The 23,317-nt window shown below is 51.5% G+C and overlaps 1 protein-coding gene across 15 annotated transcripts in view; it reads left to right on the forward strand.

Moving 5' to 3' along the window:
• The first annotated feature begins 1,587 nt into the window (after positions 1–1,587).
• The window catches only part of MVB12B (multivesicular body subunit 12B), a 112,692-nt gene continuing 90,962 nt past the window's right edge, over positions 1,588–23,317 (forward strand). For 3 of the 15 annotated variants that reach the window (XM_073314865.2, XM_073314864.2, XM_073314860.2), the window contains exons 1-2: positions 2,138–2,273; positions 15,114–15,236. In XM_073314865.2, the coding sequence (XP_073170966.1) occupies positions 2,208–2,273; positions 15,114–15,236 (189 nt within the window). In that variant the 5' untranslated portion in view covers positions 2,138–2,207. The other 12 variants (XM_073314853.2, XM_073314866.2, XM_073314851.2 and 9 more) reach the window with 9 other exon arrangements.

Genomic DNA, 23,317 nt, shown 5'->3' on the forward strand with positions numbered 1-23,317 from the left:
AATCTTTTGCTAACTGTTCTTCAAATTCTTTTTTGGTCTTCCTAAGTATATTTTTTACACTTCATTTGCCAGAGTTTGTGCTCCTTTCTATTTTCCTCACTAGGATTTAACTTCCACTTTTTAAAGGATGCCTTTTTGCCTCTCCCTGCTTCTTTTACTTTGTTTTGCCATGGTGGCACTTTTTTGGTTCTCGTACTATGTTTTTTAATTTGGGGTATATATTTGAGTCTCTATTTTGGTATCTTTAAAAAGTTTCCATGCAGCTTGCAAGAATTTCACTTTTGGCACTGTACTTTTTAATTTCTGTTTAACTAACTTCCTCATTTTTGTGTAGTTCCCCTTTCTAAAATTAAATGCTACATGGTGGGCTGCTGTGGTGTTTCTGCCCCTTCCCCCCACAGGGCTATTAAATTTAATTATATTATGGTCACTATTACCAAGCGGTTCCACTATAATCACCTCTTGGACCAGATCCCGTGACCCATACAAACGTTTTCAAAAATACCTTGGCATTATCATTGTTCAGACACTGCCATCTGTTGAGCTTTGTCTCTGGTGAACAACCACAAAGGTAATAACACTGGTAGCACAAAGGACTGGTCCCAACGCAACAGAGCGGTGGCCCGTGGTAATAAGAAGACCATGAACATTAGTTGCTCTTGCAGTATATTGTGTTTATACTGTTCACAGGAACATAATCATAATTGTCATTTCTATAGCAGCTTTCATCCAAGGATCTCAAATACTTTACACAGACTAATGAATTAAACCTCACAGGACCTCTGCAAGGTGATCTTATCTTCGCTATGTTAAAGACAGAGAACTGACCTAGACATGATCAGACACAGAAGCGGGAACAGAACCCACGAACTCTCCTGACTCCCAGCACAGCTGGAGCAGGTCAGTTATCAACCTCAGCAACCCTAAACTACATTTTGGGCTATAAAGAGCTGTTGATTGGCTGAGCTGTATGCCTGTCTGTAACAGAAACCAATCCGTTGCAAAAGTGAGGGCAGAGAAACCTATCAGCGAAAAGGAGAGGGTTATTTAGCTATTCACAAGGCAGGTTAGATATACAGAGAGGTTACAGAACTGTAATGAAAAAGAGTAATTCAAAAAGGATTTTAGAAAAGGGAACTAGCTTTCTAGGTGAGAAAAGATCAGACTATAAAGGGCCACCTGGCAGGGTGAGTTAGAGCAGACACATTATGAGCAAAATAAATCAGACGGGGGAAATCAGGATTATTTGATCATTAGCCATGTAATTAAGACTAGACTGATCAGATACAGGGGCCCAGCCGGTCACAACAGGGAAGCAGCACAATGTAATGAGCTACCTGCTCAGCCAGCCAGCGTTTCTTGGCCTTGTAAGGGGAGAGAGTATGGACAGACCTGGATGGTGGCTTCCCACTGAGGGCATCTTGCTCTTAAAATTGAGGGGGGCCAAGCCTGCCTGGATGGGCCTGTAGCTTTCTGTAGCCCCCGTACCAAGTACGGTAGTGGAACAGAAGTATCTTGTGGGCAGATTTCCATTAAGGTGGGGTCAACCGGACTGCTCCCTTCCGCACAGTTAGGCAGGAGACCTTCGCAGCATGTTGGCCTTAGAAGATGCTGCGCTTTGGATTTGCTGCACAGCTTCCTTCCAGTCTACTCTCCTGCTTCTACCAGCAGTAAACAAGCCACGCTTCAGAGAAGGGCACTTTAGCTTTCTTGCACTGAGGCGCTGTTTGAAGGATATGGGTTGTTTAGGGTCATTCAGAAAATACGTCTCTGGTAATAGCTAGCGCTATTAAAGCAGGGCTGATTGCCAGACCGATTCCCTGCTCCCCATTCAGGGGGCCGCGCCAGCAGGCTAGCCTCGGGTAAGTCGCCGTGTGGCCCGGCCGGGGCCGGGGCCGGGCCGGGCCGGGCCGGGCACAGGCCGAGCGCCGCGCCTGGAGCGGGGGCCGGGGCGCCGAGACCCGGCGGGGCGGGCGCGGGGCGGGCTCCGGCGGGCGGGGGCTCTGCGCAGCGCGGCGGCTCCGAGCCGGTGTCCGCCGGCCGCAGCTCCCGCCGGGGGGGTCCGGGCGCCGGGGGCCGCGCTCCCGCCGGGTAAGGCACCGCCGCCGCGCTGCGCTCCGGCCCGCCGCTCTCCGCCGCCCCGCTGGGCCCCGCAGGCCGCCGCCTCCCGCCGGGCCGGGCCGCGCCGGGCCGGGCCGCGCCGGGCGATGAGCAGCTGCTTCTGCCTGCGACGGGGCAGACGCGACCGGCCGCCGCCCGCCGCCCGGGCTACAGTTAAGTGTCCCCGGCCCGGCCCGCGGCCCCCGCCCCGCTCTCCGCCGGCCTCGCCCGGCCGGGGTCGCCCCGAGCTGCCCGGGGAGGGTGCGGGCGTGTCGGGGCGTCTGCTGGGCAGGGCGCGGGGCCGCTTTGTCTCGGGGGCGGCGCCCCAGGGCGGGTTTCCTGGGGGCTGGCCGCCCCCGGCCTTCCCCGGCCCGGGCAGCCTCCGCCCGGGGGCGCCGGGGCCGGGAGCCGCTCGTGTCCTCTCCCCGGCGGCGAGCTGCTGGGCTAGGGTGGGTCTGAGTCCCGGGGAGGCTGGCGGCAGCAGCCGGGCTTTGTCCTCTCCCTTCAGCCAGAACACACCCCCTGCCCCCGAAAGCGGCAACACACATTCGTCTGCTCTGGCAAACAATGGAGTGAGGAAAAGCTCCCAGGCAAGGCACGGAAGCCTCACAGGGGGCTAATCAACAACAAATGCTTCCCAGGGCGCCTTCCAGCTTTGATGTGCACCCCTGCCTTTGTGTGCACTCAGTTACAGCCACAATTGGCTGCCTAGCCTGCCTGTGCCTCTCTGACCATGATTTCCCAGTTTGCCCCTGTCCTGGCCACCATTTTTCTGGCTGCGGATTGAGAAGAAGCCCATCCACCCCCTCATTGCTCCCCTGCGAGCTGTTGGTGACCGAAGTCAGGAACTTGCAGTCCCTGGAGCCTCGCGGCACAATCCTGGATTCTGCCAACGCTTATGCATGTGCTTAATTAGATATGTGAGTTGTCCCAGGGTCTTATTTCTGGCCTTCCGAGGGACCACGCGCACCAAGGGAGACCAACAGTGAGTTCACTGGGCTCGCCAAAGTCATGGTGAATTTCTCAGTTTGGACTGGGTGCTCTTCGGTGCTGGCGACCGGGTTCGTCGTCGCTGGGTGTGTGTTAGCATTGTGTTCTGGAGGAGACCCTCTCCGTGCAGCACCCACCGCCTGTGTAGATAAACTAAGTGATTTGATCTGCTGGGTCAGTTGCAATAGTAGCTCCAATAATCTGCGAGATGATCTAGAGCCCTGGCGACCTTGGCCTGCTGATTTGTCCGTGGGAAGTTAGTGGACTTTGTGGTGAAAGAGCAGCATGTGAGGTGAAGTGTTTTGCTACAGGTGCTCACACCTTAGTATTTCTTGATTTCCCCCTCCCCAGTTCTCAGGGGTCTCTCCCCAGCCGAGCTGATAACGTGCATTTCCTTGTCCTGGAACATGGGCTGGGCATTGGTGACCGGCAGCTTTCTTTATTCACCTCCAACTTACACAAGTCCCAGTGATGTATTTCTGCTCTGGTGTTTGGGAAGGTTCACCCAGCTTCACTCAACCTTATCATGTGTTAGGCTCTGTCTAGACTGGGATTTAAAGATGTGGGATTAGGTCAGGCCAGCGAACATGATCTAATTTACACTTTCTGAAAGGCTAAGTCTGTCCTTCCGTTGAACCTGTAAAGCTCTGTCGATCAGGGGTGCGATTTCTTTTTATTAATACAGCTATGCTTGTATAAGCCTTAGCATGGATGTAGTTACGCCAGTATAACTGTTCTTACACTCCTATAGCTAATGCCAATTCCCTGACCCCCTATAAGCACCGTTATACCAGTATAACCATGTCCACACTTGGGGCAGCTTTGCGTGTTCAGCTATACTGGCCTAACAATACCCGCAAAACCCTCTAAATGTAGACAAGGCAAATTGTACTTCAGCAGGTACCAAGGTAGTCAAGGTAAAGCTTAGATTCCCCAGTAGGTTTCAACTCAACCAAGTTAGCATGTGCTAAGCAGTGGCTCTCAACCAGAGGCATGCATACCTGGTGCAGGGGTCTTCCAGGGGGTACATCCACTCATCTAGATATTTGCCTAGTTTTACAAAAGACTACATAAAAAGCACTAGCGAAGTCAGTACAAGCTAAAATTCCATACAATGATTTGTTTCAGAGTAACAGCCGTGTTAGTCTGTATTCGCAAAAAGAAAAGGAGGACTTGTGGCACCTTAGAGACTAACCAATTTATTAGAGCATAAGCTTTCGTGAGCTACAGCTGAAGTGAGCTGTAGCTCACGAAAGCTTATGCTCTAATAAATTGGTTAGTCTCTAAGGTGCCACAAGTCCTCCTTTTCTTTATACAATGATTTGTTCATATTGCTCTATATACTGTACACTGACATATAAGTACAATATTTATATTCAAATTGATTTATAATTATATGGTAAAAACGTGTAACAGTGCGGCAGTGACACTTTTGTATTTTAATGTCTGATTTTGTAAGCAAGTAGTTTTTAAGTGAGGTGAAACTTGCGGGGTACACAGGACAAATCAGAGCCCTGAAAAGGGTACGGTAGTCTGGAGAGGTTGAGAGCCACTGTGCTAAAGTTTGGCCTTGTCTTGACTGGAGTGATAGTGTGTGTTAGATTGAGAGAGCTAACATCATCTAACAATGCATCTTTAAATCCTAGCCAAGACTGGGCCTTACCCGTCAACTTTCCTCTGGGTACAGTAGGATGTTTAAAGCTTAAAATCTGATGTAGTTCATGGGGTCATGGCACTGAACATAATGTGTCAGTTCTGGTCTCATTATGCATAGCTGTCTCCAACACCAAATCTAAGGCTTTAGCCCAGTTCCCGTGACGCAAAGGCGCTTGTCTACACACACCCTGGAACCAAAATGACTCAGAAGGAACTAGCTCGGATGGAATCCAAACCTTAGGTTACTTCAGTGCAAGTCGTCCCTGTGTGGACACTTTATTTGGATTGAGTGTCCTATTTCAATTTCCTTTGGCAATTTTTTTTTTAATGATTTAAGAGAAATTGAAATAGGGCACTGGTAATCCACAAGTGTCCACAAATGGACTTGCACTGACATAACTGCAGTGTAAGTTACAACCAATTTAATTATTTCAGTTCCTGTTCCTGGTTAGACCAGCCCAGGTTCCCATCTGTGCTGCAGACGGTAACTGCTCTGTGCAGGTAGCAGCTGTACTGAAAGCGGGGCCCTCCCTTAGCTTCAGTGTAGAGCGGACCTAACGCAAAACGATAGCTCGCTTCATGGATGACGTTTGAAACTGAAGTTGTGACTACCTGTGACCATCAAAGCTTCCACGGCATTGGAACCCAGTATCCTGGCCAAAATCTGACTGTCTGCCTAAAATCCTCCCCTGTCGTAAAACTGGCTGTGAGCTATTGAGCAGCTGCTACATCACGCCCCAAGTGTGGCTGCGTTCTGGAGGTGGGTGAAGGGATCGTGACTGTGTGTCAGTTTGTAGTGCTTTGCAATCCGCTTTGTGCTGAGAGTTGCTGTGTAAATGTAAGAGTGCTATTAATAGCTACAGCTTTTTAGAATGAACTTGCAAACAATCTTCCAATGGTATTTGAGTTGAGGCTACAGTAATGTCTCTCTCCATAGACTTTGTAGCTTTATTTCTCCTTTGGTACAGGAAGTCAGTAAGAGGTTTTAATTTTTCAGTTTAATCTTTGCTGAATGTCATTCTGCCTTTGTGGTAACAAGTTAGCATCAGAAGTGCAGCGCATGTGGTTGAAGGAGGAAACGATAAAATTGTCCTCCCTGCCATTCAGCTTTAGAGCTGTGCTGGTTTCTCATGACGTGTTGTGTATCTACCAAGTAGATGATCAGATCTGCTCCATTCTCACACAATTTGTTCTTTAAGTTGTTTGTTTTTGAATTTGTAAAACTTGGTTTTCTAGTTTACCTTAGTGTTCCATATTTTAAACTAACAGAAATTCACCATTAGAGTATGCAAGTCTGTTTGTCCTGTGCTCTAGTGTCCCTGTGCCTGTGGTCAGGGCGTATTAATGAAATAGCTTTATTGTCCATTTCAAGTATTATACGTTTAGCGTAAACCAATACAAATGAAGATGACGTACGATGAAAATAAGGTGGGAGAGAAAGGTAGGGAAGGAGAAAGGGAAAGAGTGTGTTTATAAAGATATAAACACAAGGGATTAAGATACCAGTCAGAAGGGGAGCTCTGTATATCTGTTGATCTGTGACCTAAGGGAAGTTAGCAAAGGCTGTGAAATGAAGTCTTACCGGAGAAGCTAGGATAAAAAGAACTAGACTCGGCTTTGACCTGGTTGGACAATGTAACTTGTTTCAATAATGAGCACTGTTAGCAACCCCCTCAAGGATCTTGGTTTTTTCAAGAAACTCAGAAAACTCTTTTGAAGGAATCTAAGGTACTGGAACATGTTACCTGAGAGCACGCTGCTTCTTCCAGTTGAGAGGAATATTTTTGTAGGCAGATAAAGGCTCTCAGTTAAAGTCCACAGGTCCCATGAATAGTTAGTGTCTCCTGGATTGTGTGCTCCTCAGCCCAGGTGATCAGCAGTGTTCTCTCCAAAGATGGACCCAGAGCTAAAAACCCCTAAATATTGTGTGTGCGTTTGTAGAAAGGGGTCAAAAGATCCTCGGACTCGGGATCCTATTTCAGTTTGGGTGACCTTTGCCACTGAATGCTTGTTTGATATTCATCCTTTTGAAATATTCTGTCCTGATACATCTTCTGCTATTGGCCCCCAGCCTCCCTCTCTTCACTGTTATGTTGACCACTTTTAAGGCTGAAGATATCTCTAGAATGGGACATACCAGGATCAAGCTGTGGGCTACTTTGTCCATTTTCTTTTAAAAGGCCAGCAGTCTATTGGCTCAGAGCCCAGTGCCGCAGGAAGTCCGGCCCAGCTGATTAATGTCGTGTCCACAGGTAAAACCTCTGACATCTTGACCCTTTCCTGGTTTGCAGTTGGGAAGTCCCAAGGTTGATCTCTGCTGCGTGGCCCATAGAGCACTGCCAGGTCAGCTATCTGCAGCAGGATGGAGTTGAAATGCTGGTTAGAGTCCTCTAGCCGTGACAAAGGGTAGCATGGGGGGAATGATGAGGTTTTCAGAGGTTATTGCGAGTCTCTCCTAAAGGATCAGGCTCTTCCTCTTCCACCCCCCTGCAGCTTTGGGGAGCTCTCAGAATGTGGGGCACTGTTTGGGTCACTGCTGCCCCTTAGGGTTACTGGAGAACTCACCACAAGGCAGTGGTAGGAGCATGTTTCCAGTGAAGGGATGGTCAGGCTGACTCTGAGTTGAACCCTGTGGGGAGAGAGCTCCCACTAACCAACCAGCAAGAAGCAGTTGGGCTCCTTATTATAGTGATGGATCAGGATGGCAGTGCTTGCATTTCCTGGGTGAATGTAGGTGTTTGCCCGTGCTGCATCTGCTCCGCAGTGTGGGAGCCTGACTCCTCTGTGCCATGATGACCACAAGGAAAATTAAGAGTTGGCTTATTTATAACAATGCGTGACCCTGCTCAGGGTGAGCTGCTGATGCAAATAGAGAAACCCTCCCTCCCTAGCGTGTGATGTGGAGATCTCAGGGAAGAACTTGTCTACTTCTCCCCAACCATCTGTGTGCCTCCCTCCACGCTCTCCTTTGTATGTGGAATATCTTCTCCTCCTCCAAATCCTTCCTCAAGACCTATCTCTGCTGTGATGCCGACAAGAGACTGGCCAGCAAATAATAGCCAGCTTGAAGGCCAGTCGGGGATGGTCATTCTGGACTTATTTAATCATAAAATCAGCACTATGAACAATGTCTGTCGAAAGCATATTCTCCCAGCCTTGGCCCGTTGCTTGTCGACCTAGATTTTGAGCTTTCCAAGCAGGGACGAGTCCTCCTGTGCAGTGGGTCGTGCCTAGAGTGCTGGTGCTACCGGACTGCGAGGGATGGCAAGTGAGCTCTTTGGCCGGCAAATTCCCTCTCCCCTCCTTCCCTAGTGAGCAGTGCCCACAGCAGCGATTTGAATCTGCCCTCCTAGAGCTCGGCATCTTCGGTCTCCCAGCCAACGTGGACTGGGTGTGCACAGGGCGTTTGGACTGACCTAAAGGAAGAATGTTTTCCCATTAGCTGGAAGCAATCTCTGAATTGATTTGATCTCTTCCCAAAGCGACCCTGCTCAGGATGGAGTTGGGGGGGTGGGGGCTATCCATATGGAATTATACAAACACTGAGGGTATCAAATGGGATTATAAAATGCAGCCTCCCGATCAGCTGGTTTGAGTTCTCAGCTGCAGTGTGTCTAGCCAGGACTACAGGTCAGCCTTGCACTGTTTAAAGAGAAACTCGCTGTAATAACAAGCTGTCTAATAGAAATGTTTGCGTAATCCTCCATCTTTATTCAATCCACTCTTTTATTGTTAAGGAAAAAATCACGAGTTCAGACACATGAAGGTAAAGCAAGCAAACTTCATTAATGCCCCCCAGGGAGGAATGAAGTGTAACCAATCGTGTTTGCCCAGCCAGGGTCTCCTCTGTGACCTGTTTAAAGTTCACAAAAATATTTATCTGCATTCCCAGTGGACATCCTCCCCATCCATACCCATTCCAGGCACATCCCAGGACCATCCCCAAGATGAGAAATTGCCCTAAATAGGCAACCCGCAGCCCAACAGAGCTGTCTGAATAATCCTAGTTCTTCTGTGACATGGCGCTGTAGCTATGCGCCCCTGGTAGCAGAGTACAGGACTGCAGCTAAGTCTGACCGCAGCACACGTGCTGGGAAGGGAAAGGCTCCTGCTCCATGCTCGTAGGATGTGAGCCGTGGTTTGGCAGCAGAGCTGTAGGAGCTGAGCTAGGCGCAGTGTGTGACAGCTGAACCCCGCCCCGGGGCACTAGCCGTCTGAGGGCGCAGCCCAAGGCCTCGGTGGGGTGAGGTCTGCAGAGCTGGAATGCTTCCCAGAGCAGCTGGATCTTCAGGAGGCTTGGGATGGAGGGAAGGCTGGAAGTGTAGTGCATACTGATTGGCAGCCCGTGGTGGGTCTGTGGGTGCTGTGAAAGACAGCACAAAGGCAAGGGAGCTTCTAAGATCACTCCCTTCCCTGAGGTGATCCCCTCAGCCTCATGTGAAGCCAACACATCCCTCTGGTTGTACAGCACCTTGCACAATGGAGCCCTGTTTGCGGCCAAATGCACATCTAGTCCCAGTTGGCTCAAGGAGCCAGGGCCCGAGTCTATGCAGTCCTGCTCCCAGGGGAGCAGGATTGGGCCCTTATCGTTATGCACAGGTCTAGCCCAGTCTGGCTATGCTTCCCCTGGATAATTGTTGGAGCCTGTTTGCCAGGTTACAGTGCCGTGTCCGCATTGGCTGCGTCACGGGGGAACCTGGCTAGAAGGGAATGTGTCGAGCTGGCCACACTGTGCTGCTCCACCAGGAATAGGAGTCAAGCTCTGGCCTTCCTTTGACTGTGTGCGTACATCTCCCACGCCCCCTAAGACAGTGTCACATCTGTGACTCAGCCCTGCAGCCTCCATCTCCTGCCATCTCAAAGGAGAAAGGCTTGTTTCTTTAGCTCTTAACCTCTGCTGTTACCCGTACAAAAAGGCTTTGTGTGAGCAGTGACAAAGTAAGGATTGATGCTGTTTCCTGCCCCCTGCCCACCATGCTGTGAGTCAGACACCCACAAAACAGCTTTGTGCTTTTGCTACACGGCACCTCGTTGACAAAGGCACCTTTCCCCCTTAAATTGAGGGCAGATTCGTGTCAGCCTTAATGGAATGAGAAGTGCATTTGTATTGAGCTACACCCCAGGGTACATACAGAAGCTCTTGCCTGTGTCTGTAGCTCCCTCCAGACACTGAGCACGGATCTGTGACTTGTTCTAAGGGTTGCAGACACCCACTGGGCTGGCACTTACAAGTCAGACAACGGGCTGCTAAATTCTAGGGTGACCGGTCTTGAAGGAAAACCCAGTTCACGGATGCTCTGGCAAGTGTCTGTTCAGTGCAGCATGGTCCGTACCAGTGTGGCCGCAGCACTTCCCAGTGGAGAGAAGGCCAGAGAAATACTGGTATTTAGAATCCCTGGGCATCTTTCCCACTGTGCAAAGTTCCCCAGGCATCTGGATGATTCCCCAGAATTATTTCCCCTGCAGAGTCCTCTGAGCTGCGCACCGTTCCACAGTGGTAGAGGAGGGGCAGGGACCTTTGCTGCTGCTGTTGTTTCTCTTGGGAGACACTTGGATTCTCTGACAGGGCCAGTTCGAGCAGTCAGGCAGCAGCCTCGCCGTTGAGCCAGCGTGCTCCCAGGCAGAGGGTGCTGGACGGGACTTTCATGAAGCCCGTTCCTGGGGCTATCAAGGGGGCTCCTAACTGATGGTGAGCACCCAGCCTGTGCTGTCCAAGAGTGGGTGAGTTCAAAGCCCTGTTCTCTGCTCCTCAGTCGCTGCAATGCTTTCCCCTCTGCCGGGGACCCGGCTCCTGTGGCCAGCCAGCAGAGGCAGATGCCTAGAACTGCCCCTTCCCAGCGAGGGGTGGAGCTGCAGGCCAGGTTCTTAGCAGAATGACATTGGGAGAGTTGGTGCCCGGATCCCATGACGTCCAATCCCATTTGGGTGAGTTGAGCTTTCATTGGATTCCGAGACCAGCTACACAGCGCAGGGGCTTACTAGCTTTGACTAGTCAGGTTTGGGCTGTGGGACTGCAGCCATTTGCCTTTATGCTGAGCTCTCTGTACCCTCCTTTACCCTGCTCCCACTGCTGAGCTTTGTGCCTGGCAAGCATCCTGCAATACCAAAACCACACAGCAGCATTACCTGTGCCTTTGAGGAAATGGTCCCTCCTTTACATGTGTCGGAAGCTGGAACTTCATGTTTTCTCTTAAACCGTGATCTCCTCAGGGTCCGGCAGCTGCTGGCAGTGTCCATAGCAAAATAACTCTATGTGGGGAGACTTGAGGGCTACTAATAAGCAGAAGTGTATTTTTGATCCTGGGTGCAATAAAGCAACAAGTATTTTCAGCCAGTGACTGAGAGTGAAAACTAGGGAGACTACACAAATTGTTCATGAGGCACACCAGAAAAAGTTCAGCTCCACCAGAAACCATGGTTACAAGGAGCCCTGGTAATTCTGGAATTGCATGGGAAATTTGCTTCTCCTTAGATGCTCGCAGCTCACGAGGGGCTTATTTTCGATTAAAAAAAAAAATTCTGTTCATGGTTTTCACTAACTCTCATAGACTACAGCAGTCTTCCGTCTGCGCAGCTGCTTCTCACTAAACCTTTAGTTCCATGGGAACCCAAAACTGCGGTTCAGGGATAAACAGTGTCCGGGGCCAGCATCACCCTGTAATTCTTGAGATTAAAGAGCTACAGGCAGCTTGAGCTACATTTCTGTGTGAGCCAGTTAGTCAATGCTGAGGAACTTTGCTAGACACAGAAAGAAAGAAAGAAAGAAAGCCGTCTGGGATGGGGGGAAGTGGTGACCCTTCCGTGCTCTGCTCTAAAAGGGGCACTGAGACGGGCTGAGTGAAACGAGCCAGCGTAACTCAGAAGTGTGGAGAGTTCTGATGACAAACTGCATTCTGCATCTCCTGACTTCTGTGCATTTAAAATCTCAAGCTAAACGTTGTGCAAGCTTGGGGGCAGGCGAGGGGATGCAGTGGTGATGTGGCTGAACTCTTTAGTTCAGGGGTAGAGCTGGCTGGAGACTGGCGAACGTTTTCAGAAAGGTTCACAGAAATTTTCTGGGTTTTTAACACCCCTCCCCCCACCCAATTTGTCAGGTTTTGGTTTTTCGTTGAAAAGCGAGAAAGTTTCAAAAGAAATGACGTTTTTATGCAAAACTGTCCATTTTGGGAAAGGTTTCAGAGTAACAGCCGTGTTAGTCTGTATTCGCAAAAAGAAAAGGAGGACTTGTGGCACCTTAGAGACTAACCAATTTATTTGAGCATGAGCTTTCGTGAGCTACAGCTCACTTCATCGGATGCATGCCGTGGAAACTGCAGAAGACATGATATACACAGAGACCATGAAACAATACCTCCTCCCACCCCACTCTCCTGCTGGTAATAGCTTATCTAAAGTGATCATCAACCAGCAGGAGAGTGAGTTTGTGGGGGAGGGGGGGCGGAGGGTGAGAAAACCTGGATTTGTGCTGGAAATGGCCCAACTTGATGATCACTTTAGATAAGCTATTACCAGCAGGAGAGTGGGGTGGGAGGAGGTATTGTTTCATGGTCTCTGTGTATATAAAGTCTTCTGCAGTTTCCACTGAATGCATCCGATGAAGTGAGCTGTAGCTCACGAAAGCTCATGCTCAAATCAATGGGTTAGTCTCTAAGGTGCCACAAGTCCTCCTGTTCTTTTTGGGAACGTCCATCTGTGGTTAAATCGCGCATGCTGCCCCTGTGCAGTGTGACCGGGCAGGCTTTCCCCAGCTCTGTAGTGCAGTGTTCCATAACACACCAGCTCCCCTCCTTGGGGCCAGCTGTCCCTCGGAGGCGGGATGGGACTGTGGCATGGTTTGCAGCCCCGTGACTCCTGGGTTGGTGTGTGAGAGAGGCTGGGAGGTTCTGAGGAGGAGAAGCTGCTTCAGGCAACTCACATGCTCGGACAGGTAGCTGGTTTGTTAGCTGCCTAGAGGAAATGGCTTGGGCCAAGATTTTCAAAAGCTGTGATTTTTTGGACACCCATTGTGAGTCGCCACAAAGGGATGGGCGTCCATTTTCAAAGGGCGATTGCTCAGCGCTTTCTGGAAATGAGGCCTCCCCAAATCACCAGTCACTTATGAAAATCGTGGCCTTGCTGGTTTGTGGGTTTCAGAGAAAAGGTATTGTACGCTCCGTTCTTGTGAGTCTTCCAGCGGAGGACCGCCTGTCGTGATGTCCAATCCCTTATGGGGCAGCTGCTTAGGGGGCAGATGGGATAGTGTTTTCCACAAATGGAAGGAAGGAAAGACTTTTTCATCCCAGCATTCTAGCATGTCGAGTCCTGGCACTAGTCCTGAAGGCTAAGCCTGGGTTCGCCTACTGCCAGTCAGTGCTGCCACTGTGGTACCTGCCTCTGTTGTCGCATTTGGATGCAGCAATAGCTGGTGAAACGGAAACACTTAAGCAGAATAGACACCCTTCCCCTTTGCTTAGATCGTAGTCGCCATTCCGAAATCTGCTGAGGCTCTCTTTTCCTGTCGTGAACTAGGGAATATCATTATTTCTTTGAAGGACAGTGTGGATTCACCTAAGGGACGTTAACATCAATATTTGTTACATAGCAAAAGAAATTGATGGGCATCAGTAGGTCACAAAGCTATTGCGAGCAACCTGGAAGTGTGTTTATCAGTAAACGTATCTACACATCTCTATGAAGATTTACGTATTCTGTATTTTAATTCACATTATGCTGCGTCAGCACTGCACAGCATAATGCCTTCAGTTATGAATTGTCAATTGCAAAGCATTTTGGGAGGTTGCAGTGTTTTGAACCCCAAGCAACAGCATTGGGTTTGGGTTGGTTGTTGTATATAACTAAACATGAGAACATCTTTGCTGGAAGGTGCCGGCTGTGGGTGGGCTGCAGTCTCTCCATTCTCAGGGCTGCCTTCATTCTCCTGCGCTGACTGTGTGAAGCTGAGGAGTCTGTATGCGAAATAGAAGGGGAAAACGCCAGGGTTCAAAATGCAAATTCCTGTCTCCAGATTGCTAGAAGCTTGAGTTGTCTAGAGAATGAAGGGAGCTGCATCTCCGTTTCTTTGCATTTTCAAGAAACTAGAAGCAGAACTCTTCCTGACACCAATTTGGAGGCAGTTGCTTCATTGACATCGTAGACAGATGCTGACCATTGGGGTTTTGGCGGCTGGGGGTGCTACAGATATGCTGACTCGCCATGTAGCACGGTTCTGTCAGACACCAGAGTCACCTTTTATTGCCTGCACCATGACCCGGCAGTAGGAAGCGTGCACACCAGCACTCACCTCTGCCTGTTTGAGAAGCAATATGTAACCAGCCCTGAAGAGGCTGGGGTTTAATTGCTGCGAAAAAGCAACTGAATGAGGTAGCTTTTTGCACGGCTTGTCTGGCCAGCTTCCCAGCAGCAACGCTCGTTTACACAGTGCTGCCTTTTCATCGCTTGGCGTCGGGGTGGCTTCCTGGCGCATTCCTACCTGGAAGCAAGAGAGGACTTGCCTCAACCGGCTTTCTTGGCAGGATGCCACAGGCAATGGCACCGTTCCCCCAGCCTTGCCTGGACTCCGCCCCGGCTAGAATTCTGTCCCAGCCCTCTCACCTACTCCTGGGACCCGCGCGCTCCGGGTGACCTGTCCGCTGACTGCTCCCTCGGCCCCGCTCCCCTGCTACGCTTGGCACACCCCGCCCCTCGAAGTCACTCCAAACCCAGCTACGCTGTGTGCGTGCGAAAGTCTCCAGGCCATGGGCCTGTTTGCGCCTCCCTGGTGTCTCAGCTGTGTGGGACAGGCATGTCGTTCTGTGTCCCAGCTGCTGTACAGTGCCAGGTACGTAGTGAACCAGGTGCCATGTAAACCAGGTCTCTAACCTGCTCTCGCTAAGCCCTGAAGGGAGGCAGGCTCACAGTGCAATCCTCTGCTTGTCTGCTACTGAGCTGCAAGGGGGAACCTTGGAACAGAGTCATTCAAAGTAGCTTCCTTCCCTCCAGGAATGGCAGAGCCACCTGAGCCCGGTTGAATCACAGGGGTCAGTTTGCCTTTCATTGGGTGATGGGCTAAGGTTTACTTACGGGCACTCGATGGGGACCAGCCCAGGCTAAACGTCCTGGAAACAATCAAGTTAATCTCAGAAGAGGCTGTTGGCCTGAATTCCTGACTTATCAGAGAGGGCACAAATGTAAGTTCTTATCAAAAGCAAATGCCTCTTTAAAAATCCTTGAAAGCTTGAGCACTTTAAAATGCTGAAGGTGCGTGTGGCCATAGCAGGAGCTGCTCCAGCACGCAGAGAGCCCCTGCGGGCGGGCTATGCATGTGCTAGGTTTTCTGTCTAAGGGGCTGTGCTGCTGCGTAGCCCTCTGACTCTGCCTCCCTGTTTCAGGCACAGTCCATAATGCCTGAAGTCCGAGACCTTTCCGATGCCTTGCCAGACGTGCCAATGGATCCTATCACAGGAGTTGGAGTGGTTGCATCTCGGAACCGGGCACCGACAGGTTACGACGTAGTAAGTAGAGCTGATGATGCCTTGGGAATATTGTTAGTTTGTCCTTTGCTTTGCAGAGAGCAGTATCTCCTCCAGAGAATGGGCCGGCTGTTTGTGTGCTCACCTTGAAGAACGTGTTCGGGGGTTCTTTTTTTTTTTACCAGCCGCCCTCCTCCAGGTCTTGGCTTTGGAAGTATTTTAGCAATACTTTCCATGTGCAGTCATGTTAGTGCATCTCCTCCCCGCCACTGGCATGTCATGCGAAGCGCAAGACTTCTGTAATTATCTGGAGGAAGGCTTTCCAGAAACAGCTGGCCAATGTGGCATGCAAATTTAATAATCCTAGTAACACCCATCTTGAAGGGTTCCAAAGCACGGTACAGATTAAATCTATGTATAAATGAATCCCGTATCAGCTGTTTAACGTCACACCTCAACACAGTGCAACACTTCAGGCTGGAAAGCAAAGAATTCTACATCCAGCTGAAATTGCAGGGAGAACTTAGCCAGCAGAATGGAACCCTGCAAAGTGGACTTTGGTAGGAAGCTGGGCAGCTGGGAGAGGTACTTGGGTACTGCAGTGTTGAGGCCATAGAAGTATCTGCATGGCTAGACAGATGTGGGTACTTAGCAGCTGCTTAGCCCTTAGGTCGATTGGTCAAATTGCTCTGGAACCAGAACAAGAATTTTTCCTAAGGCTAGTGACCCAAACCAGTGAAAGATTCAAATGTATTAAACTTCTGTATAGCTATAAATTGCAAACATAGCTACCCCATCAGGGCAGACCAATCCATCTGTTCCCCTCCTCCTGCTCTTTCCACAGTACAGCACAATGACCAATTAGCAGGGGCCAGTTACCTGCCTGGCACCACTTGCTCCTTTTAAAGCACTGGGTTGGGGGTGAATAAAATGTAAAAGGGAAGGGAAAGGCTCAGGCAAAGTTGTTTTCCCAGAGCCAAGTGAATCCTCCTCTGAGGCAGCCCTGTGAGCGTTCTCCTCCTGTTCCAGTGTTATTTACACCAGAGTACAATAACTGGGTACCAACGAGCATCACAGCACACTGGCTGCATCTGACAGGTTACCTGGCTTGGAACAGTGGATGTAACTGATGAGCCAAAGAAATGGTAAAACGCAAGGAGACAGAGTGCGTCTGCAGTAGAGGCGTCCAGGAGGTCGTGGGGAATATTTGGTCTGTATTTGTTTGCGTGCAGCCCCTCACCATGGCCTTGACTGGCATCTCCCTCAGTGTCTGGCTGAGCTGATGGATGGTCTAGGCAGGGCCTCGCAACTTCTGCTGCTTGGTGCATAATGTATCTTGCTCCCGCTCTGTGGCAGCATCCCCTCTCTGAACCAGAGGCAAATACCCTTTCAGCCCACCCAGCAGGAGCCCTTGTGTGCCCATCCCGATAGGAGGTGAGTGAGTTATCTGCACCACCTCCCTGAGCTCCCAGGATATCCGAATTAAATATCACCTGGAGCAAGGCTAGCTGTGGGGAGGTGGAGGGGCTGGAGTGGGGCAGTTGTGGGCTCTTGGAGGTATTTGAGCCTGAGGGATTGTCACCTGCATGAGGAGTGTAATGTGCTGTGTGATTAGCCATGTGCTGCATGATTAGCCGTGTGCTGCATTCCCTGTGACTTACTGCTCAGGTTGGGCACTTATCCAGATAGTGTCTCAGTGGCTTAACGGGCCTGTCGGACACTAATGCAGAGTAGAGTAAAGGAGCTAAAAACTCCTTCCTGTGGGTTCTCCAGGTGCTGTGGGGTTGTGATTGTGTTTATGGCTGTGGGTTGCTCTCCTTTGGGGCATAGGCATGAAGCTGTCGCTCCTCGAGTTTTGTCCCTTCTCTTATGTTTAGCTGTTCTCTGACCCCAGCCCCAGACAGTGGGGAAGCAGGGCGGGCCTCCTGTCTCTGTCCCTCCTGTGTTCCCTTCCAGCCTGAGGTGTGGCAGATGAGCAATCAGACTCTGTCCACAGCTCCCAGTGAGCCCAGAGACCATGGGAAAGGGGATCCTAGGAGCTGCTGTGTCTGCATCCTCCCAGGTGGGGATCAGGCCGCCCTGCCTCTCCCTGTCTGCGCACCGTCACTTTCACAGCCGTGCTGCTCATGGCCAACGTGGAGCAGCAGAAAGTCCGGAGAAACCCCCTCAAGCCAAAGCCACGGGGCAGCGCTCCAACAAGTTTGGTGGGATGCCATCTGTGGCAAGAAGCCCCCTTGTCTGGCAAAGTGCCATTAACCCCGAAAGATGCTTGGCCCCTACAGCGATGGGGAATGATGGCGTTAAGTCTACAGGCCAAAATCTACCCCTGGCTGCCTGCACTCGCCTCCCCCAGGCATCTGTGTGTGATGCTCCTGCCCGCTGTGTCTCACGCACGTTTTTGAAGCATTGACCAATGCCGAGACACGTCTTTGCATGCCTGGAATGAGAATCCCTGGTGGATTTTCAGTGGTGCTGAGCGCTGCAGCTCCTGAGGGCAGCTTTGGGTCCACTCTAGGGTTGCCAACCCTCCTGGTTTCGCCAGGAGTCTCCCGGAATTGGGCTCTATCTCCTGGAGGCTACTGATGCCAAACCAGGAGATTTTAGGCCGCTAAAAGTCGGGCGGCAGAGCAGGGCTCAGGCAGCTCCCTACCTGCCCTGGCCCTGCATTGCTCCCAGAAGCAGCCAGCATGTCCCTGCAGCCCCTGGGGGGTAGAAGGGGCAGGAGGTCTCCATGCGCTGCCCCCGCCCCGACTCCGCAGCTCCCATTGGGCAGGAACTGCAGCCAATGGGAGTTGCCAGGGCGGTGCTTGCGGGCATGGGCAGCACATGGAGCCCACTGCCCTCCCACAGGGGTCGCAGGGACGTGCCTGCTGCTTCCAGGAGTGGCGTGGGGGCAGAGAGCCTGCCTTAGCCCTGCTGCACCGTCGCTTGGGAGCTGCCCAAGGTAAGCGCCTCCCAGCCGGAGCCTCCAACCTGCACCCAACCCTCTGCCCCAGCCCTGAGCCCCCTCCAAGAGCCTGCACCCCCTCCAGCACCCAAACTCCCTCCGAGCCCATGCCGCTCACCCCGTCTGCACCCTAACCCCCTGCGCCAGGCTTAGCCCAGAGCCCACTCCCACACTCCGAACCCCTCGGCCCCAGCCTAGAGCCCGCACCCCAACCTCCTGCCCCAGCCCGGTGAGAGTGAGTGAGTGTGGGGGAGAGCTAGTGACGGAGGGAGGGGGGATGGAGTGAGCGGGGCGGGGCCTCGGAGAAGGGGTGGGGCGGGGGGGGTTGTGTGGTTAGACAGCCTAGTCCACACTGTTCTTTTGATGTGTGTGATCTGCTAGGCAACCCTGAGAGCCTGGCTGGATCAGGCCTGCCGAAGTCAAGCAGAGGTCAGGCAAGTTGTGACTGGCACCCAGATGTCAAAATGCAGACCTGGGAGCACAGTCCCCACTCCCCATCTCTGGGCCGATCTAGTGGTAGAAGTTTGGTACAGTGCCAGTCACCACTGTGTTTGGTGCCAAATAGTCTCTTCCATTGTACGCTTTTCCTTGTGACGTGTTTGAGTTTGTGCTTGGAGACTACGGCTCTGTGTCCTGCCTGCAGGGAGCCAGCTCCTCCCTCTGCCCTGTGTTGGGGCGAACACCCTTTGGTGCTCCCCTGGCGAGAGGCAGTTCCCATGGCAAAGCAGCATTGGCTCGGGCTCTCTCTGATCTCACTGCAGTGCTGGAAGGTCCATGAGGAGGGAGCCCTGCACATGATGTATGAAGTTTCCTGTTTACATTAGTCTATTTCTTCCTGCCACGGGTTTCCTGACAAGCGAATGCATGCTCACGTTCTTTCGGGCTTGAAAGAGGCTGTGAAAGGCTAATCTGGTGCTCCAGCATTAGAGATTAATTGCTGGCAGCAGTGCCTGGGCGTTTCCGTTCAGCATTTCAGTCAGTGGCATGTTAACCCCAGCTGCCTCACTCTGCACAGCACCTTATCTGGGGATCTGCATATCGCATTAACTAAGGGCTTGTCCACACGCACGTTGATGTAGACGCTGCCTACGCCAACGGGAAGGGCTCTCTGCTGGAAATCCACCTCCCCGAGCGGCGGTACTAGGTGGATGGAAGAGTTCTCCTGTCGCCGGCCCTAGCACTGTCTACATGGGGACTTAGGTCAGCTTAACTACCTGCTCACGGGGGTGGATTTCTCACTGACCTAATTGTCTAGGATAGCCCAGCCCTAATTAAGCTTCCCACATGCCCTGTGACTGTGTGAGCATGAGACCGATCGTGGCCCAGACCGGTGAAGTCTCTGTTCCAGGCCACACAATGCTCCAGAAAACCCAGGAGAGCTTTTTCGTTGACTTCAGTGGGCCTTGGATCGGACTCCTGGTAAGTGGCTGAGCCAGGAATAGATCCCACAGGAGTCCTGCCCCCTCCGCTCGCCAGGAGACGACACGGCCACCCACTAGCGAACACGTGCACTGGGGGAGGCGGTTGCTAGGAAGGGGCCTGCCCCTGCTCTGCTTTGGAATGAGCTTCCCAGTGTTGGTGAGTGGGTTTGTGGGTGCGAAGGGCTGCGCTGGGAGAGTGGAGAGAGGGGGGAAGGCGAGGGTGGCAGGGTGACCAGGCCTGGCTTGTGCAAGGGAGCTGAGGCGATGATCTGAGAGCTCAGGCGCTCCCCTGGGACAGGAATGAACGAGACTCTCCTGGCACATACCCTGGGTCTTGGCCTGCAGCTGGTTTCAAGCACTAACACCCTGTCAGAGGTGAGCTGCTCCCAAATGCACAAAATCTCCATCTGTCGCCTACAGCCAATCACTCTCCTTGCCCTGCTGCGGGCATCATGCTGGGCGCTAGGAGGCCCTGTGTTTCTCACATGCGTGCTGGGCATTGCCATACACGGTAGCGAAGTGTTCAGGTAGGTCTACAGTGCCATTAAACACCCCGACTGGCCCAGCCCAGCTAACTCGGCTTGAGAGGATCGGGCCGTGGGGCTAGAAACGAGCATATGCATCAGGGCTTGGGCAGAAGCCCCGGCTCTGGGAGCCCCCAAGAGGGAGCATCTGTCATGTGAGTGTGACTCAAGGCAGGATGTGGGGCACATTGACCAGAAAAAACAGCGCTGGGGTCCTCTCCTTTTAGTGCTTCCCCCCGCCCCTTTTTCACCAGACATGTGGGATGCTCCTTCATGGCTCAGCTTGGGCTGGGACACGCAGAGAGGGGTGCTCTCTGCGTGGCCAGTGAGTGACTGCAGGGGGGAAGAGCTTTTGCTTGATTTTGGCAAGAAAATGAAAGAAATGGGATTTCCTGGGAAGCTGCTGGGAGGTTTAATGTGTGTGTTTTGAGAACTGCTCCTGCTCAGCTGATGGGGGTGGAGGGGTGGTCTCAGAGAGGTATGGGCAGACCAGGCAACTTCTTAAACTTCATCCCCCAAGTTTGTTCCTGAATGCAGAACCGCAACAGGCCGTTTTCCATCTCCGCTATCGCATGTCTCTCAAGCTGAGTATTGCACAGTCAGCGACTGCAGTACATTCCTCTGTACCATTGACTCTGACAGATTATTTTCCTTGGAATTTAGTTTCCTGACCCCTTTTGATTACACTCTTTATCTGCATAAGACATAAACGTGTTACAGACATTCCTTCATGGGATAGACTTACAGCAGTGTTAACCCTCTAAACTCCTTTAGACATCTGAGAGGAAGAAACAAACTAATTTTCCCTCTTCAGATCTACTCTCGAGGGATACTTAAAAGCTGTTAAAATCGGCCTACACCGAAGCTCCTTGGTGTATTTGTTGCCCCCAGGGACCCAGGTGTTTACAGATTTTAGCATTATCTATGCAGCTCATAGATATTTTTAAAGGCCTGGGAATGAACGCCCCAAAGCAAGCTAAATGTTATGCCTAAAAATTCAATTAAAATCAACCACAACAAATTCCTCTTCCTCCTCCAAAATGAGAACTAGTGAAAAATAGAGGTGTTGTCTAGGCTTGTGCTAGCAGCAAATGTTTCCTGTGTCTGTCCTTCGCACTGAAATCGCTCCATGGTGGTTGCACCTGCGATGGCCCCTGCCCAGCTGTCCTCACTGGGGACTTCTCCTGCCTGGACAGAGAAATGTGCAGCTGTTGATTCTGGCTCTGTCGTTCGGATTTCCCTCAGGCACGCTCTCTGTTTCAATCTCATGCATTTTAAAAGAACATGATTCCCCCAGAGGTTCCCTTTTCCCTGTGGGTCTGTGGAAGGAAACTCTAGCCACCTGCTTGTCTTGAATCCTCCTACAATTGCAGAGCCTGAGAGCCCAGGAAAATGACTTGGCTTTAATTCTAGTGAATTCAAAATAGCAAAAGAGACTAAAAATTCTTTCTCAAAGTGCAGAGTTTAACCTCAGGGATGGTTGTTGGATGAAGCAAATCTAAAGAGAAGGCTTTGGGGTTTGATCCTGGAGGGCATTTTCCATGGGGGAATGGGAGGACGTCTTACATTTTCTTTGTCTTTGCATTCATTCCTTTGTCTTTTCTTTTTGTTCTGTCCTGCTCATTGCGTCCCAAGAGCGCAGGAGGGAAATCCTGCCTTCTCTCCTGCTCCCTTTCAAACCTTCCACACCTCCTGTCTCTACAGCTTCTGCAGAATAAGGCCCCCTAATGTCGTCTGCCTCTCCCTTTCTGCTCCACTTCTTTTCTGGTCTCCTCTCTCCCTTTTCCTGTCCCAAGTGGTGGGCAGTTTGGGAGCTGCCTAGCTGTGAGACCCAGCATGACCGCTGGCCAAGATCTCCTGAAATCTATGGCATGACGGGCTCTGGCAGCTGCAGCCGAGTTCAGTTAGGGGATGTCTGCACCTTGGAGACTATACCGGCGTAGCAACGTCAGCATAGCCCCATAGTGTAGATGCAGTCTACACTGCCAAAGCTTGTCGGCTGGTGAAGCGATACCCGCTCACTGAACAGAGCTGTGTCAGTGGAAGCCTTCTTCCATGGACGTAGCTGTGTCTGCGCTGGTGGTTATGTGAGCTTGCGACAGCGGTCAGGAGTGCGGATTTAACTTTCCAGGGTAGATCAGGCCTTAGCGCCGCTGTGATCCTGGGGTGCTGCTGCTCGCACAGAGAGAGCCACCGTGAACGGGCACTGGTGCCTCCAGGAAAGCGCTTGTGCACAGGAGCTAAGCAAGTTCTGCAGCTGATAGCCTGGTCTTAAAGAAAGACACAAGATACGCCGGTTGTCTGGAGAGAGGCATGAGGCAGTAGGTCAGAAGGCACAAACTTAGTTTGTCAGGAGCCCACTCGACCATGATGCTAGGAATTGACCCCTTCTCCGTGTGAGCTTGTGCTACCAAACCATTGGGCTGCTCGGAGCGCACGCCTCCCGTGGCCTCTCAGGGCTGCTGCGTAGGCCCTGCAGCGTTCTTCACAGAGACCTGTTCCTTACGCAGGGAGCAGACCGGGAGTGCAACAGGCCACACCCGGCAGCCTCAGAGTCACGGCCAGGTGACCCTTGGGAGGTACTCTCTTTCTGTGGGATACTCCAGGAGGCAACCACATACCTGTCATCTGGAATAAATAACAATATGCCAGTGATTTTATTCCTTCACATAGAGAGGAGGCAGGAGAAAGTTGGCCCTGAATTCTTAGCACAGTTCACGCTGAGCCAGTAAGCAGTGCTTAGGTTTCAATGTCATATCAGTTGTGTGGTTAACCTTCACTAACGGTTCTATGAAATACAACTTCCAGAATTATTCTGCAATAGCTGCTTATTTGGCTGCTGTCCTGACACTGCTGCTTTATCCAGGCGCGAGTGAATCTTAACTCTGACCAGCCACATCACAGCGAAATGACCTGCAGATGGCAGGGTTGGTGTGCTGCACTGTGTGGATTTTTTAAGAACAAGAAAAAAACGATGCGATGCTCAGTGGCTTAGAAAGTGTTGATCTGAAGCATGGAATGAATGGGAAAGCGTCAGTCAGACGCTGCCTGCAGCAGAGCCTCACGGGAATCCTGCCTTCTGGGAAGTGGCAACTTTTTCACGTGTCCTGAAGCCCCTGGGTGCATTCAACCTGTGTGGTGCTCACCTGCGCCGATATCCCCAAGCTCTGTCGTTATGCTTCGCAAACGCCTTGCACATCAGAGTGAGCTATTTATGTGGACTGATCACGG

This window comes from Lepidochelys kempii, chromosome 16 (genome assembly GCF_965140285.1).
Source record: "Lepidochelys kempii isolate rLepKem1 chromosome 16, rLepKem1.hap1, whole genome shotgun sequence".
Taxonomy (NCBI): Eukaryota; Metazoa; Chordata; order Testudines; family Cheloniidae; genus Lepidochelys; species Lepidochelys kempii.